Source organism: Heptranchias perlo, chromosome 24, assembly GCF_035084215.1.
Source record: "Heptranchias perlo isolate sHepPer1 chromosome 24, sHepPer1.hap1, whole genome shotgun sequence".
Classification (NCBI taxonomy): Eukaryota; Metazoa; Chordata; class Chondrichthyes; order Hexanchiformes; family Hexanchidae; genus Heptranchias; species Heptranchias perlo.
The window spans coordinates 16,851,258-16,867,092 of NC_090348.1; the positions used below are offsets into that span (position 1 = coordinate 16,851,258).

Genomic DNA, 15,835 nt, shown 5'->3' on the forward strand with positions numbered 1-15,835 from the left:
ACTCCTACCAATACTGTCATGGACAGATGCAGTTGTGACAAGTAGATTGGTGAGGACGAGGTCAAGTAGGTTTTCCCCTCGTGTTGGTTCGCTCACCACCTGACGCAGACCCAGTCTGGCAACTATGTCCTTCAGGACTCGGCCAGCTCGGTCAGTAGAGGTGCTACCGAGCCACTCTTGGTGATGGACATTGAAGTCCCCCACCCAGAGTACATTCTGTGCCCTTGCTACCCTCAGTGCTTCCTCCAAGTGGTGCTCAACATGGAGGAGGACTGATTCATCAGCTGAGGGAGGACGGTAGGTGGTAATCAGCAGGAGGTTTCCTTGCCCATGTTTGACCTGATGCCATGAGATTTCATGGGGTCCAGAGTCAATGTTGAGGATTCCCAGGGCCACTCCCTCCTGACTGCATATCACTGTACCGCCACCTCTGGTGGGTCTGTCCTGCCGGTGGGTCAGGACATACCCAAGGATGGTGATGGAAGAGTCTGGGAGGTTGGCTGAAAGGTATGATTCTCTGAGTATGGCTATGTCAGGCTGTTGCTTGACTAGTCTGTGGGACAGCTCTCCCAATTTTGGCACAAATCCCCAGATGTTAGTAAGGAGGACCTTGCAGGGTCGACTGGGCTTGGTGTTTTGCCGTTGTCGTGTCCGGTGCCGAGTGGTCCGTCCGCTTTTATTCTTATTATGACTTTTCATAGCGAGATTTTACAACTGAGTGGCTTGCTGGGCCATTTCAGAGGGCAATTAAGAATCAACCACATTGCTGTGGGTCTGGAGTCACATATAGGCCAGACCAGGTAAGGACGGCAGGTTTCCTTCCCTGAAGGACATTAGTGAACCAGATGGGTTTTTACGACAATCCGGTAGTTTCATGGCGACCATTACTTATACCAGTATTTTAATTCCAGATTTAATTTAATTAATTGAATTTAATTAATTGAATTTAAATTCCCCAGCTGCCGTGGCAGGATTTGAACTCATGACTCCGGATTATTAGTCCAGGCCTCTGGATTACTAGTCCAGTAACATAACCACTATGCTACCGTACCCAGGTGAGGTGAGAGTGACTGCCCTTGACATCAACGCAGCATTTGACGAAGTGTGGCACCAAGGAGCCCAAGTAAAATTGAAGTCAATGGGAATCAGGGGGTAAAACCTCCAATGGCTGGAGTCATACCTAGCACAAAGGATGATGGTAGTGGTTGTTGGAAGCCAATCATCTCAGCCCCAGGGCATTGCTGCAGGAGTTCCTCAGGGCAGTGTCCTAGGCCCAACCATCTTCAGCTGCTTCATCAATGACCTTCCCTCCATCATAAGGTCAGAAATGGGGATGTTCGCTGATGAGTGCACAGTGTTCAGTTCCATGCGCAACCCCTCAAATAATGAAGTAGTCCGAGTCCGCATGCAGCAAGACCTGGACAACATCCAGGCTTGGGCTCATAAGTGGCAAGTAACATTCGCGCCAGACAAGAGCCAGGCAATGACCATCTCCAACAAGAGAGAGTCTAACCACTTCCCCTTGACATTCAAAGGCATTACCATCGCCAAAACCCCCACCATCAACATCCTGGGGGTCACCATTGACCAGAAACTTAACTGGACCAGCCATATAAATATTGTGACTACAAGAGCAGGTCAAAGGCTGGGTAATCTGCGACGAGTGACTCACCTCCTGACTCCCCAAAGCCTTTCCACCATCTACAAGGCACAAGTCAGGAGTGTGATGGAATACTCTCCACTTGCTTGGATGAGTGCAGCTCCAACAACACTCAAGAAGCTCGACACCATCCAAGACAAAGCAGCCCGCTTGATTGGCACCCCATCCACCGCCCTAAACATTCACTCCCTTCACCATCGGCGCACTGTGGCTGCAGTGTGTACCATCTACAGGATGCACTGCAGCAACTCGCCAAGGCTTCTTCGACAGCACCTCCCAAACCCATGACCTCTACCACCTAGAAGGACAAGAGCAGCAGGCACATGGGAACAACACCACCTGCACGTTCCCCTCCAAGTCACACACCATCCCAATTTGGAAATATATCACCGTTCCTTCATCGTCGCTGGGTCAAAATCCTGGAACTCGCTTCCTAACAGCACAGTGGGAGAACCTTCACCACACAGACTGCAGCAGTTCAAGAAGGCGGCTCACCACCACCTTCTCAAGGGCAATTAGGGATGGGCAATAAATGTTGGCCTAGTCAGTGACGCCCACATCCCAAGAACGAATAAAAAAAACTAACACAGAAAGCACGATCGAAGAAGGAAAATTGAAACACAGAAATGTTCCAGCACACCCTCAAGATCACAAGCTCTGAAAGGCCAGAATGTGTATTGCCAGAATTTACCAGTTTCTTGGTATTCAGGCTTTGTACAGCACATTCTTACCAAGAAACCTAGGAAGTTGTATTTTCAGGTCATTTAAATTCATTCGCACATTTTGGTGACTGTTAATAAAGCGTTAGCTCCTTTCATGTGAGAACACTGCTGTGTAGATATTTTGCCCAGTTGGAAATGCAAAGAAGAAAGTCAGTCTTGTAATTCCAACAAGAATCTCCAGGCTAGTTGCTTTTTACTTTCGTCAGTAGAACTTCACAGTGGTGTTTTTGTAAACATGAGAGTTTTCTTACCATTACTAAATTTCCTGAATCAATGCCAGAAGATCAACTGTGATGATTTCTAGTGACCCCAACGTTATTATATATAATGGGATTTATACGAGAAATTGGTTTGTCAGTATTTCTCCTATGGTTCAAAAGGGACTTAAATGCCAACCATCTTAATGCTCAAAAATGTGATCAAACAGCATTGAGTGCATTTCATTCTTCAACTATCAGCTGAACTAGCTGACCCACAATCAAGTGATACTACACATCACTTAAAGTTACCTTACCACAGCCAAAAAAATAAGAACGCACAAATAGTTCCACATCAACATTTAATGTTTTGTAAGAAAACTGCACATTCTTAAAAATATTTCCAAATAAACCATTAAATCTAAAAACTACTTGTGGTGATTTTTACCTTTAACATAAATAAGATGCTAGTTAATTTTAGAAGTAATACAAATTTAAATGGACTACTTCAGATATATTACTTGACAAGGAGCCATTCAAATTTTGTAATGAACTATTTAAATCTTGGTTTTTATTATACTCTATGGTTCACCAGTGTTAAACCTTTGCTTACGTGGCAAACACTTTTAATACGTTTGCAATTCAACTTATTGACACACTTTACTAAAAACACTTTATTTATTAAATAGGAACAAGGATGCTTCCCAGGAAAGTAAATATTTCAGAAAACTCTACGCAGTCATTTCCCATGACATTCTTACGTCCTCAGTTGTGACACATGCATACAGCCTTTCAGAGTTTGTTTGAACTATAGAACCACATTATTTCCATCACTCAGCTCTAATTTATGATCACAAGTGTCTTAAATGTCGCATAATTAGTGGACATGATTGTTTGATAAACTGGCCAAAAACAACTTCCCCAAATCAAACACAGTAAAAGTAAAGAACAGAGATGGCAAGTGGGAAACTGGAAAAAAAATTTAAAGAGAGAAAGACGCAGAAAGTTTAATGACGGAGAGAGGGAAAAGCTTGTTTTTTTCATAGGTGCACAGAAGGGTGGCACACGGGAACTCCGTCCACCTGGAACCACAAATATCATAGTTTCCACGGTCGACTTATTTTGGATTCATAGAATTATATAGCACAGAAGGAGGCCATTCGACCCATCATGCCTGTGCTGGCTCTTTGAAAGAACAATCTAATTAATCCCACTCCTCTGCTCTTTCTCCATAGCCTTGCAATTATTTTCCTTTTCAAATACTTATCCAATTCCCTTTTGAAAGTTATTATTGAATCTCCTTCCACCACCCTTTCAGGCAGTGCATTCCTGATCATAACAACTCACTGCGTAAAAAAATTCTCCTCATCTCACCTCTGGTTCTTTTGGATGATGACAGCAAGCTTCAAGCATTGGTAAGGCTTCTCATTGTGGGAGTATGTGGGGGGCTTGCCGGTTTTGGGTGGGAATTTGCGTGCTGTTGCAGGATTTAAATACCTGCAGCAGCTTTAAAGGGTCGGGCATTGCCGAGTGAACCTTTTGCTGCAAATCAGGAAGTTTGTCGATGGAATGTGTCAAACATGTCATCTGCTGTAGTGCCCCATTTCACAAATGCAAACATCAATTCCTTTTACAAGAGGCTGGGGAGAGGAGAGAGGCACTGCTTGGCCCCAAGGGGAACTATTGAGGGCCAGAGGAGGGGAGTGCCCAAGGCAGTTAGTGCAACTACCCAACACATTGCCACTCACTGCAGAGAAACATATAATGATCTTACCTTGTAAGAATGTACTGTACTAAGAATATTTGCCACTTACAATGACCTTCCTTCCATGCTGTTAAAGTGCTTGAATGGCTTACCAACAATCCCCATGAGGTAGCATGGTGCCTCTGTCACTGTAGTCTCCACCTGGAAGTGTTCCATCAATCAAAACTTTATATGCTTTGACCCCACACAAAAAAAAGCCTCTCAAGGTATGTAATTGCCTGTTACAATGTAGCAATCATCAGGCCCATTACGACTGCAGACACCTAGGATTTAATGCATGTACAAACATACGAAAAAGGACAGAAAGGGACCAGCTAGTGTGAAGCCTGTCCCGTCTCACATGGTACAACCTGCTCACTAAACCAATCTCTCTCGATCTCAACGCCCCCCCCCCCCCCACTCCCTAAATCCACAACCATTCAGGCTCCTGGGAGAGACAAAAACTGGGCCTATTAAGGAAAGAAATTTGGGAAATTGCTTTAAGGTGATCAAGCAGGAGACCACAGTGGCTGGTAGCACTATTCCCATCAACTCACCTAGCTAATATACCTCAAGAAAGGTTAATAACAAGGTTACTGAAGGTGATTTGCCTTTTTTCCTGTGATTCGCCAGTAGGTCAATAAAATCGAATACCCCCTCTCCCCTTATGGGGTGCAGATATAAAGAAAGCATCTCCTGCTAGTCTAAATTCATATGGGTCATTCTGGCTTAATGGATATGGGATGAGACAATCGTCCCTCATTGGCTCACTTTGATGTATACGGGTGAGCTATGATATTCCACAAACTGGCTCAACTAGTTTTAATACACAATTGCAATGCCCGTAGCCCTTGGTACTTAAACAAAAAACTGTGTTTTAAAACACAACAGTTAACATAACACATTCTCAAATCCATTCCATGAGGAAAAAAATGATCAAAGATTCTGAAATGTGACAGTGGTCGTACATCAAGAGATGTAAGAGCAGCAGAAAGTCATAATGAATCTGCAGCTGCTACCTGTCCCTCACTTTTCTATCTCCAACTCCCTGGAGTGGCAGTGTTTCCTCCTTATAGGTGGTCCAAGTCCTGATTTTGGAGTACCCCCCACCACCCCCTGTCTTTCCCTCCCTATGTGGGCTATGTTCTGCTGAAACAAGGCTGTGGGAATTGTTGGGAAAAGGGCTTGTTTTCGGCTCGATATGCAATACAAAGACGCTGCTACCAAAGTCGTAGATCTGAGATATGCCATGCAAGATCAAACATGTGGCTGAGGTAGTGAGAGAAGGTCAATTTGCAGCTATTAGGATGTTAGTGTAAAGATAGCCCTGCGTAAAGCTGATCCCACCTCTCGACCACAAAACTCCAATCGCCGGTGAGACAGCCCAGTAAAGATGTAAATATGGCGGGAAATTGGCCAGTCAGCGGTACACATGCGAGGCAGGTGGGTGTCCCGCCCTTCCTCACTTTCACTGAGGTACTGCTGAGAGGAAGATCCAGGACCCCTCATCTAATCTTATTCTTTGAAAACTGTGGATTTTGTTTGTCGACATAAATCCACAGTTTATGGGAGTAGGGAAAAACCACAGGGGAGTAGGGAAAAACCGGGGAACTACAGGCCAGTGAGCCTAACATCAGTGGTAGGAAAATTATTGGAAAAAATTCTGAAGGACAAAATTAGTCTCCACTTGGAGAAGCAAGGATTAATCAGGGATTGTCAACATGGCTTTGTCAAGGGAAGATCATGTCTGACTAATTTGATTGAATTTTTTGAGGGAGTGACTAGGCGTGTGGATGAGGGTAACGCAGTGGATGTGGTATACATGGATTTCAGTAAGGCCTTCGATAAAGTCCCCCACAGGAGACTGGTCAAGAAGGTACGAGCCCATGGAATCCAGGGTGCCTTGGCACTTTGGATACAAAACTGGCTTAGTGGCAGAAGGCAGAGGGTGATGGTCGAAGGTTGTTTTTGTGACTGGAAGCCTGTGGCCAGTGGGGTACCACAGGGATCGGTGCTGGGTCCCTTGCTGTTTGTGGTCTACATTAATGACTTGGATATGAATGTAAAAGGTATGATCAGTAAGTTCGCTGATGATACAAAAATTGGTAGGGTGGTAAATAGCGAGGAGGATAGCCTCAGTCTGCAGGACGATATAGATGGGTTGGTCAGATGGGCGGAACAGTGGCAAATGGAATTTAACCTGGAAAAGTGCGAGGTGATGCACTTTGGAGGGACTAACAAGGCAAGGGAATACACAATGAATGGGAGGACCCTAGGCAAGACAGAGGGTCAGAGGGATCTTGGTGTGCAAGTTCACAGATCCCTGAAGGCGGCGGAACAGGTAGATAAGGTGGTAAAGAAGGCATATGGGATACTTGCCTTTATTAGCCGAGGCATAGAATACAAGAGCAAGGAGGTTATGATGGAGCTGTATAAAACACTGGTTAGGCCACAGCTGGAGTACTGTGTGCAGTTCTGGTCACCACATTACAGGAAGGATGTGATCGCTTTGGAGAGGGTGCAGAGGAGATTCACCAGGATGTTACCAGGGCTGGAGCGCTTCAGCTATGAAGAGAGACTGGGAAGATTGGGTTTGTTTTCCTTGGAGCAGAGGAGGCTGAGGGGGGACATGATTGAGGTGTACAAAATTATGAGGGGCACAGATAGGATGGATACTAAGGAGCTTTTTCCCTTCGTTGAGGGTTCTATAACAAGGGGACATAGATTCAAGGTAAAAGGCGGGAGGTTTAGAGGGGATTTGAGAAAGAACTTTTTCACCCAGAGGGTGGTTGGAGTCTGGAACTCACTGCCTGAAAGGGTTGTGGAGGCAGGAACCCTCACAACATTCAAGAAGCATTTGGATGAGCACTTGAAATGCCATAGCATACAAGGCTATGGACCAAATGCTGGAATATGGGATTAGAGTAGACAGGGCTTGATGGCCGGCGCGGACACGATGGGTCGAAGGGCCTCTCTCCGTGCTGTATAACTCTATGACTCTATGACTCTATAAGTCTTTTTCTGTCATTACCAAATGTGGCAACATTTATTGAACTGCCTGGAGATTTTTTTAATGTAATTGTTAATATGTTACCAAAGCCAAGAGGTGGGTGATTCCTCACTAAGACACTGCAATGGACTGTCATTTTAAAGGTGCTGAGTAGAGCTATGCACCTGCATGTAAGCGTAGATGCAAATAAGTACATAAGAACATAAAAAATAGGAGCAGGAGTAGGCCTTACGGCCCCTCGAGCCTGCTCCGCCATTCAATGAGATCCTGGCTGACCTTCTACCTCAACTCCACTTTCCAGCCAGCTCCCCATTTCCCTTGATTCCACTAGAGTCCAAAAATCTGTCGATCTCAGCCTTGAACATATTCAACGACTGAGCATCCACAACCCTCTGGGGTAGAGAATTCCAAAGATTCACAACCCCCTGAGTGAAGAAATTTCTCCTCATCTCAGTCCTAAATGGCCGACCCCTTATCCTGAGACTATGCCCCCTAGTTCTAGACTCTCCAGCCAGGGGAAGCAGCCTCTCAGCATCTACCCTGTCAAGCCCCCTCAGAATCTTATATGTTTCAATGAGATCAGCTCTCATTCTTCTATACTCCAGAGAGTATAGTCCCATTCTACTCAACCTCCCCTCATAGGACAACCCTCTCATCCCAGGAATCAATCTAGTGAACCTTCGTTGCTCCGCCTCTAAGGCAAGTATCCTTCCTTGGGTAAGGAGACCAAAACTGTACACAGTACTCCAGGTGTGGTCTCACCAAAGCCCTGTACAATTGCAGCAAGACTTCCTTACTCTTATACTCCAACCCCCTTGCAATAAAGGCCAACATACCATTTGCCTTCCTAATTGCTTGCTGTACCTGCATATCAAATTTCTGTGTTTTGTGTACAAGAACACCCAAATCGCTCTGAACACCAACATTTAATAGTTTCTCACCATTGCAAAAATATTCTGTTTTTCTATTCTTCCTACCAAAGTGAATGACTTCACATTTCCCCACATTATACTCAATCTGCCACCTTCTCGCCCATTCACTTAACCTGTCTATATCCCTTTGCAGCCTCTTTGTGTCCTCCTCATAGCTTACTTTCCCACCTAGCTTTGTACCATCAGCAAACTTGGATACATTACACTCAGTCCCTTCATCTAAGTCATCAATATAGATTGTAAATAGCTGAGGCCCAAGCACTGATCCTTGCGGAACCCCACAAGTTACAGCCTGACAATGTGAAAATGACCCGTTTATTCCTACTGTCTGTTTTCTATCCATTAACCAGTCCTCTATCCACTCTAATATACTACCCCAACCCCATGAGCCCTTATCTTGTGTAATAACCTTTCAAGCGGCACCTTATTGAATGCCTTTTGAAAATCCAAATATACTATATCCACTGATTCCCTTTTATCTACCCTGCTACTTGCATCCTCAAAAAACTCTAATAGATTTGTCAAACATGATTTCCCTTTCATAAAACCATGTTGACGCTGCCTAACCATATTATGATTTTCTAAGTGCCCTGGTACCACTTCCTTAATAATGGATTCCAGCACTTTTCCTGACGACTGATGTCAGGCTAACTGGCCTACAGTTCCCTGTTTTCTCTATCCCTCCTTTCTTGAATAGCAATTTTACATTTGCTACCTTCCAATTCACTGGAACCATTCTAGAATCTAGGGAATTTTGGAAGATCATAACCAATGCATCCACTATCTCTGCAGCCACCACTTTTAGAAACCTAGGATGTAGGCCATCAGGTGCAGGCAATTTGTCACCTTTTAGTCCCATTAATTTCTCCAGTACTTTTTCTTTGCTAATATTAATTATTTAAGTTCCTCACTCTCTTTATGATTCTACTATCCCTGGGAAAACTACAATGCAAAGCCGTCAAGGTAACATGTCTGTCAACCCACACCTCTAAAAAGTCCTGTTTTAATCAGGAGATCCTGACAATAACCAGCCCCAGTGAGAAAGGCAGCACAAGTGCCCAAGACTCCCAAGTCAGCAAAATCAACTTATTTGCTGGTTGTACAGAATACCATGCTCCTATTTCAAGCACTGAGCCATATTGCACCCTTTCAACACTTTACAGGTCGAGGGGTATGTGCCAACTCTATGTTACGTTCCAAAGGTGCTCACAGCCCTTAGTAAATCTGGTTACGTTTACTCATCAGTTATTTCTGCCTGAGTTGTTGCACAGATCTATATACCTGTCAATTCCCTTGCCACATATGCAAATACAATTGACTGAAAACACTTCAACCTTGAAAAAAGTGTATGTATTTATCGGGTGGGAACACTGATACAGCTTCAATAAATAAATGCATTGCAGTTCCTACATACTCCTGTTATGTGTCACCCAGATAGCCCAACACATTGATGTACCATAATGTGATTACATGAAGAGGCAGAATACAGAATCCAGCTTTAGTTGTGCATACCATCAGTTCCTGATATCTGATGGGCTATCATTCTTTTCCTGAGGGTGCAAACCTATATTTTTTTCATATTTCTTCCTTTACTCTGGGCCATTTTCAATCCACAGCCATTTGACCGAGTGTGGCACCAAGGAGCCCTCGTAAAATTGAAGTCCATGGGAATCAGGGGGGAAACTCTCCAGTGGCTGGAGTCATACCTAGCACAAAGGATGATGGTAGTGGTTGTTGGAGGCCAATCATCTCAGCCCCAGGGCATTGCTGCAGGAGTTCCTCAGGGCAGTGTCCTAGGCCCAACCATCTTCAGCTGCTTCATCAATGACCTTCCCTCCATCATAAGGTCAGAAATGGGGATGTTCGCTGATGACTGCACAGTGTTCAGTTCCATTCGCAACCCCTCAGATAATGAAGCAGTCCGAGCCCGCATGCAGCAAGACCTGGACAACATCCAGGCTTGGGCTCATAAGTGGCAAGTAACATTCGCGCCAGATAAGTGCCAGGCAATGACCATCTCCAACAAGAGAAAGTCTAACCACCTCCCCTTGACATTCAACGGCATTACCATCGCCGAATCCCCCACCATCAACATCCTGGGGGTCACCATTGACCAGAAACTGAACTGGACCAGCCATATAAATACTGTGGCTACGAGAGCAGGTCAGAGGCTGGGTGTTCTGCGGCGAGTGACTCACCTCCTGACTCCCCAAAGCCTTTCCACCATCTACAAGGCACAAGTCAGGAGTGTGATGGAATACTCTCCACTTGCCTGGATGAGTGCAGCTCCAACAACACTCAAGAAGCTCGACACCATCCAAGATAAAGCAGCCCGCTTGATTGGCACCCCATCCATCACCCTAAACATTCACTCCCTTCACCACCGGCGCATTGTGGCTGCAGTGTGTACCATCCACAGGATGCACTGCAGCAACTCGCCAAGGCTTCTTCGACAGCACCTCCCAAACCCGCGACCTCTACCACCTAGAAGGACAAGAGCAGCAGGCACATGGGAACAACACCACCTGCACGTTGCCCTCCAAGTCACACACCATCCCGACTTGGAAATATATCGCCGTTCCTTCATCGTCGCTGGGTCAAAATCCTGGAACTCCCTTCCTAACAGCACTGTGGGAGAACCGTCACCACACGGACTGCAGCGGTTCAAGAAGGCGGCTCACCACCACCTTCTCGAGGGCAATTAGGGATGGGCAATAAATGCTGGCCTCGCCAGCGACGCCCACATCCCGTGAACGAATAAAAAAAAAAAATCTGCCCCTAAAATCACTTTGAAACCCATTCACCAGGAGGAGTGTGAGGGTAGCCAGAGGTAACTCTCCATTTGATTAACCTACAGTCCCCTTAAACGGCATCCAACTGTTCCATAATCAATTCTAGATTTTGTCTCCATTACCTCACCCAGAATTTTCCCACATATTAATCATTCTGAGTATCCCTCAACCAACACCTAAAACAGATTATCTGTTCATTTATCTTATTGCTGTTTGTGGGACCTTGCTGTTTGCAAATTGGCTGCAGAATTTCCTACATTACAACTGTGACCACGCTTCAAAAGTACTTAATTGGCTGTAAAGTGCTTTGGTACATCCTGAGGTCATGAAAAGTGCTGGAGAAATGCAAGTCTTTTTTTACTATCAAACAAAAAGAAAACAAAGAAGAGCATTTCTAAATAAAACTATTACACTCATTTAGTCTGTAAGTACACATTTTGATTTTTTTTTTAATAAGACTGAAAAAATTATCCAAAATTCTGCAAATGAAAACATTCTAATAATTAATGAAAGGTAATGATTAATCTTATGAAATTAACTATTGTATGTACTAAGGGTGCAATGAGAATTGTTTACTTAAAACACTTCAGAGATCAATTCAAATAAGCAAATCAGAAGAACCCCACCTTGTTCATAATCAAATATAAACTATTCTTGAAACCCCATACATATTTTATGTCCTTTCTATTCTTGTATCAATGGCATGTTTTAACCAATCTGACTCACTCTAACCACAGTCAGTCAACAAGTGACTGTACCCACGCAAAATAAAATATCAGTTCTTTCGTTGTTTGGCTAAAGTGTTAAACATGTCCTACTTGGGCGTTTTATTCCACTGTTAAATCGATTGTTTGAGTTTCTTAGCTAACTCACATGCTCATTAGTGATAAATGTATTTTCGCATTAAATATCCATTCTCACATTCAGTCTTTTGTGTTTGCTGCCTGTCATAGGACTCACTCGCCTTTCAGTTCCATTTTATGAGACTTGTGCAAACTTCCAAAGTGCCAGCACTTTTCCTACTACTGAGACCTGACAAGACCTGGACAACATCCAGGCTTGGGCTCATAAGTGGCAAGTAACATTCGCACCACATAAGTGCCAGACAATGACTATCTCCAACAAGAGAGAGTCTAACCACCTCCCCTTGACATTCAACAACATTACCATCACCGAATCCCCCACCATCAACATCCTGGGGGTCACCATTGACCAGAAACTTAACAGGACCGGCCACATAAATACTGTGGCTACAAGAGCAGGTCAGAGGCTGAGTATTCCGTGACGAGTGACTCACCTCCTGACTCCCCAAAGCCTTTCCACCATCTACAAGGCACAAGTCAGGAGTGTGATGGAATACTCTCCACTTGCCTGGATGAGTGCAGCTCCAACAACACTCAAGAAGCTCGACATCATCCAGTACAAAGCAGCTCACTTGATTGGCACCCCATCCACCACCCTAAACATTCACTCCCTTCACCACCGGCGCACTGTGGCTGCAGTGTGTACCATCCACAGGATGCACTCCAGCACTGCGCCAAGGCTTCTTCGATAGCACCTCCCAAACCCGCGACCTCTACCACCTAGAAGGACAAGGGCAGCAGGCACATGGAAACAACACCACCTGCACGTTCCCCTTCAAGTCACACACCATACTGGCTTGGAAATATATTGCTGTTCCTTCATCGTCGCTGGGTCAACCCTACCTAACATTACTGTGGGAGTATCTTCACCACACGGACTGCAGCAGTTCAAGAAGGCAGCTCACCACCACCTTCTCAAGGGCAATTAAGGATGGGTAATAAATGCTGGCCTTGCCAGTGAGACCCATATCCCATCAATGAATTAAAAAAAAGGATTGGGCACATTAGCTCATGTTCCTGCTTTTATGATCCAGCAAGGCTTGGTTTTGCCAGCAGAGCCTAGAAACATCAGGGCTTTGGTGTAATTTCTTTTTGTGTTAGAAGACTCTGTTTGTGTCAATTGAGGGTCTGTATTATGGGACACCCAACGTTCTTGCATCCAACAGAAGACTGGCCTGAGAGATTGGTAACCTCCTGTCTCAGGACTGCAGCCATGCTTTGTCATTTCTCTTGCTTACTTTTACTGTCTACTGACAGCAACCAAGACAATGATATGCATTTGGGTTATCCCTGCATTCTGAGAATCAGTGAAAACACTTTAGGGCCAATAGATTTATCGGAGGATTCTCCTTTGCACATGGAGTATCTGCAGCTAGCCAGGCTGTGAAGAGAGAAAAGAAAAACAGGAAGAGAGAGAAAAGGAGAAAAAAGGAGAGAAGCGAAAAAAATGGATTCATGACACTGTTGTACTACACTGAAGAACGGAGTACGAATTCTGTTTGCACACATGCAAGCAGGAAGCATATTTTCATCACCTGCACCCATTACTGCACCATGTATGGTTCCCAGATACATGCACAAAGTGCTGCTTACAAGCTTCCCACCACCAGTATGACCTTTAATTATTTAAAACAACTAACAATCTGGAACTTTCTTCCCTCAAAAGGCTGTGGATGCTGGGTCAATTGAAATTTTCAAGGCTGAGGTCGATAGATTGTTGTTAGTTAAAGGTATCAAGGGGTATGGATCAAAGGTGGGTAAATGGGGTTGAGGTACAGATCAGCCATGATCAAATTGAATGGCGGAACAGGCTCAAGGGGCTGAATGGTCTACTCCTGTTCCTAAATAAAACATGAATGGTACTACATAGGGAACTAGAGCTTGTTTTAACTTTAAAAGCTCATCTTTTTTGGCTTACATATTACAGCCACTGCATGTTTCTTCACCTCTTGCTGGTGATTTCTGATTGATATCTGCCTGAAATCATTAATTGATGCAATTGCCAAGATGTACAAACAGTTGTTCTAATGATAAAAAAAAAATCAATTGGAGTAGCTGTATCAGAGATACGAGGACAGCAAGCTTGAATGAATGGGCTGCCCCATTGCTGCTGCTTCTAACCATACTTTTCGTTTAAGAGAATTCCTTGAATATGCAGCTGTCTAGTTAACTAATATCACAAAGTAAAGATCTGCCCATTGTTGATATTCTGGAAACCACACTACTAATCATACACTACATCATCTGCTTCTTCACTCCCATCTCAGATTATACCATCTCAGATATTTTCATCAGGGGAGAGTTAGTGAGGATCTGGCACCAGGTGATTCACAGAGCAGGGACTGGCCGAGTGGGGAATGGGTCAGGATGTGCCATCTTCCCAGCAGCTTTAGAGTCAAGGGGGCCGGATCACACCTGAAAAGAAGAATGTTGGAGGAATATCACACCTACATGCAGGGTCTGAGGTCAGTATCTGAGGATTTGCAGCAACTGACAAGTGTGACTCTGGAGTTTACAGCCCTTATTTGTGGCAACTCCAAGGAATCTTTTTCTTTGTTGCAGGCATCGATGGAGCAGGTGGCGGCTTTGTTGGAATCTACATCAGACCGCCAACTAAGATGCAGCCAGCGATCATTCGATGCCTCCTCCTCCATGGAGGCACAAACTGCAGATCTGGTGGCAATCAAGGACAGATTAGACAGTACTGTGCCTGCTGGCTTCCATACCTTGCAGGCTGAGGTGTGGCTGCTGCCTCCCAAGGCTTTACAGGTTCTGAAAGCTGCCATTAGACCAGCCAGCTCACTGATCAGTGGGGACACAGATCCAGGGCCCAGTTGAATGTTCAGAGTTGAGCTACATCTGCCTAGGGCCTCCTCCCGATGACCCCACCATCACAGAAGCCGGTCCTCAGCCAATTCAATTCACTCCACGTGATATCAAGAAACGGCTGAGTGCACTGGATACAGCAAAGGCTATGGGCCCCGACAATATCCCGGCTGTAGTGCTCAAGACTTGTGCTCCAGAACTAGCTGCGCCTCTAGCCAAACTGTTCCAGTACAGCTACAATACTGGCATCCAACCGACAAAGTGGAAAATTGCCCAAGTATGTCCTGTCCACAAAAAGCAGGACAAATCCAATCCGGCCAATTACCGCCCCATCAGTCTACTCTCAATCATCAGCAAAGTGATGGATGGTGTCGTCGGCAGTGCGATCAAGCGGCACTTACTCACCAATAACCTGCTCACCGATGCTCAGTTTGGGTTCCGCCAGGACCACTCGGCTCCAGACCTCATTACAGCCTTGGTCCAAACATGGACAAAAGAGCTGAATTCCAGAGGTGAGGTGACAGTGACTGCCTTTGGCATCAAGGCAGCATTTGACCAAGTGTGGCACCAAGGAGCCCTAGTAAAATTGAAGTCAATGGGAATCAGGGGGGAAACTCTCAAGTGACTGGAGTCATACCTAGCACAAAGGAAGATGGTAGTGATTGTTGGAGGCCAATCTTCCCAGTCCCAGGACATTGCTGCAGGAGTTCCTCAGGGCAGATTCCTAGGCTGAACCACCTTCAGCTGCTTCATCAATGACCTTCCCTCCATCATAAGGTCAGAAATGGGGATGCTCGCTGACGATTGCACAATGTTCAGTTCCATTCGCAACCCCTCAAATAATGAAGCAGTCTGACCCGCATGCAGCAAGACCTGGACAACATCCAGGCTTGGGCTCATAAGTGGCAAGTAACATTTTCGCCAGACAAGTGCCAGACAATGACCATCTCCAACAAGAGAGAGTCTAAACACCTCCCCTTGACATTCAACGGCATTACCATCGCCGAATCCCCCACCATCAACATCCTGGGGGTCACCACTGACCAGAAACTTAACTGGACCAGCCATATAAATACAGTGGCTACAAGA

The 15,835-nt window shown here is 45.1% G+C and overlaps 1 protein-coding gene across 1 annotated transcript in view; it reads left to right on the top strand.

The window, feature by feature from the left end:
• Nucleotides 1-15,835, top strand: part of LOC137341480 (mucin-2-like) — a 336,358-nt gene that overhangs the window by 77,693 nt on the left and 242,830 nt on the right. The window contains 1 exon segment of the mRNA XM_068004585.1: nucleotides 1,150-1,152. Within this exon segment, the coding sequence (XP_067860686.1) occupies nucleotides 1,150-1,152 (3 nt within the window).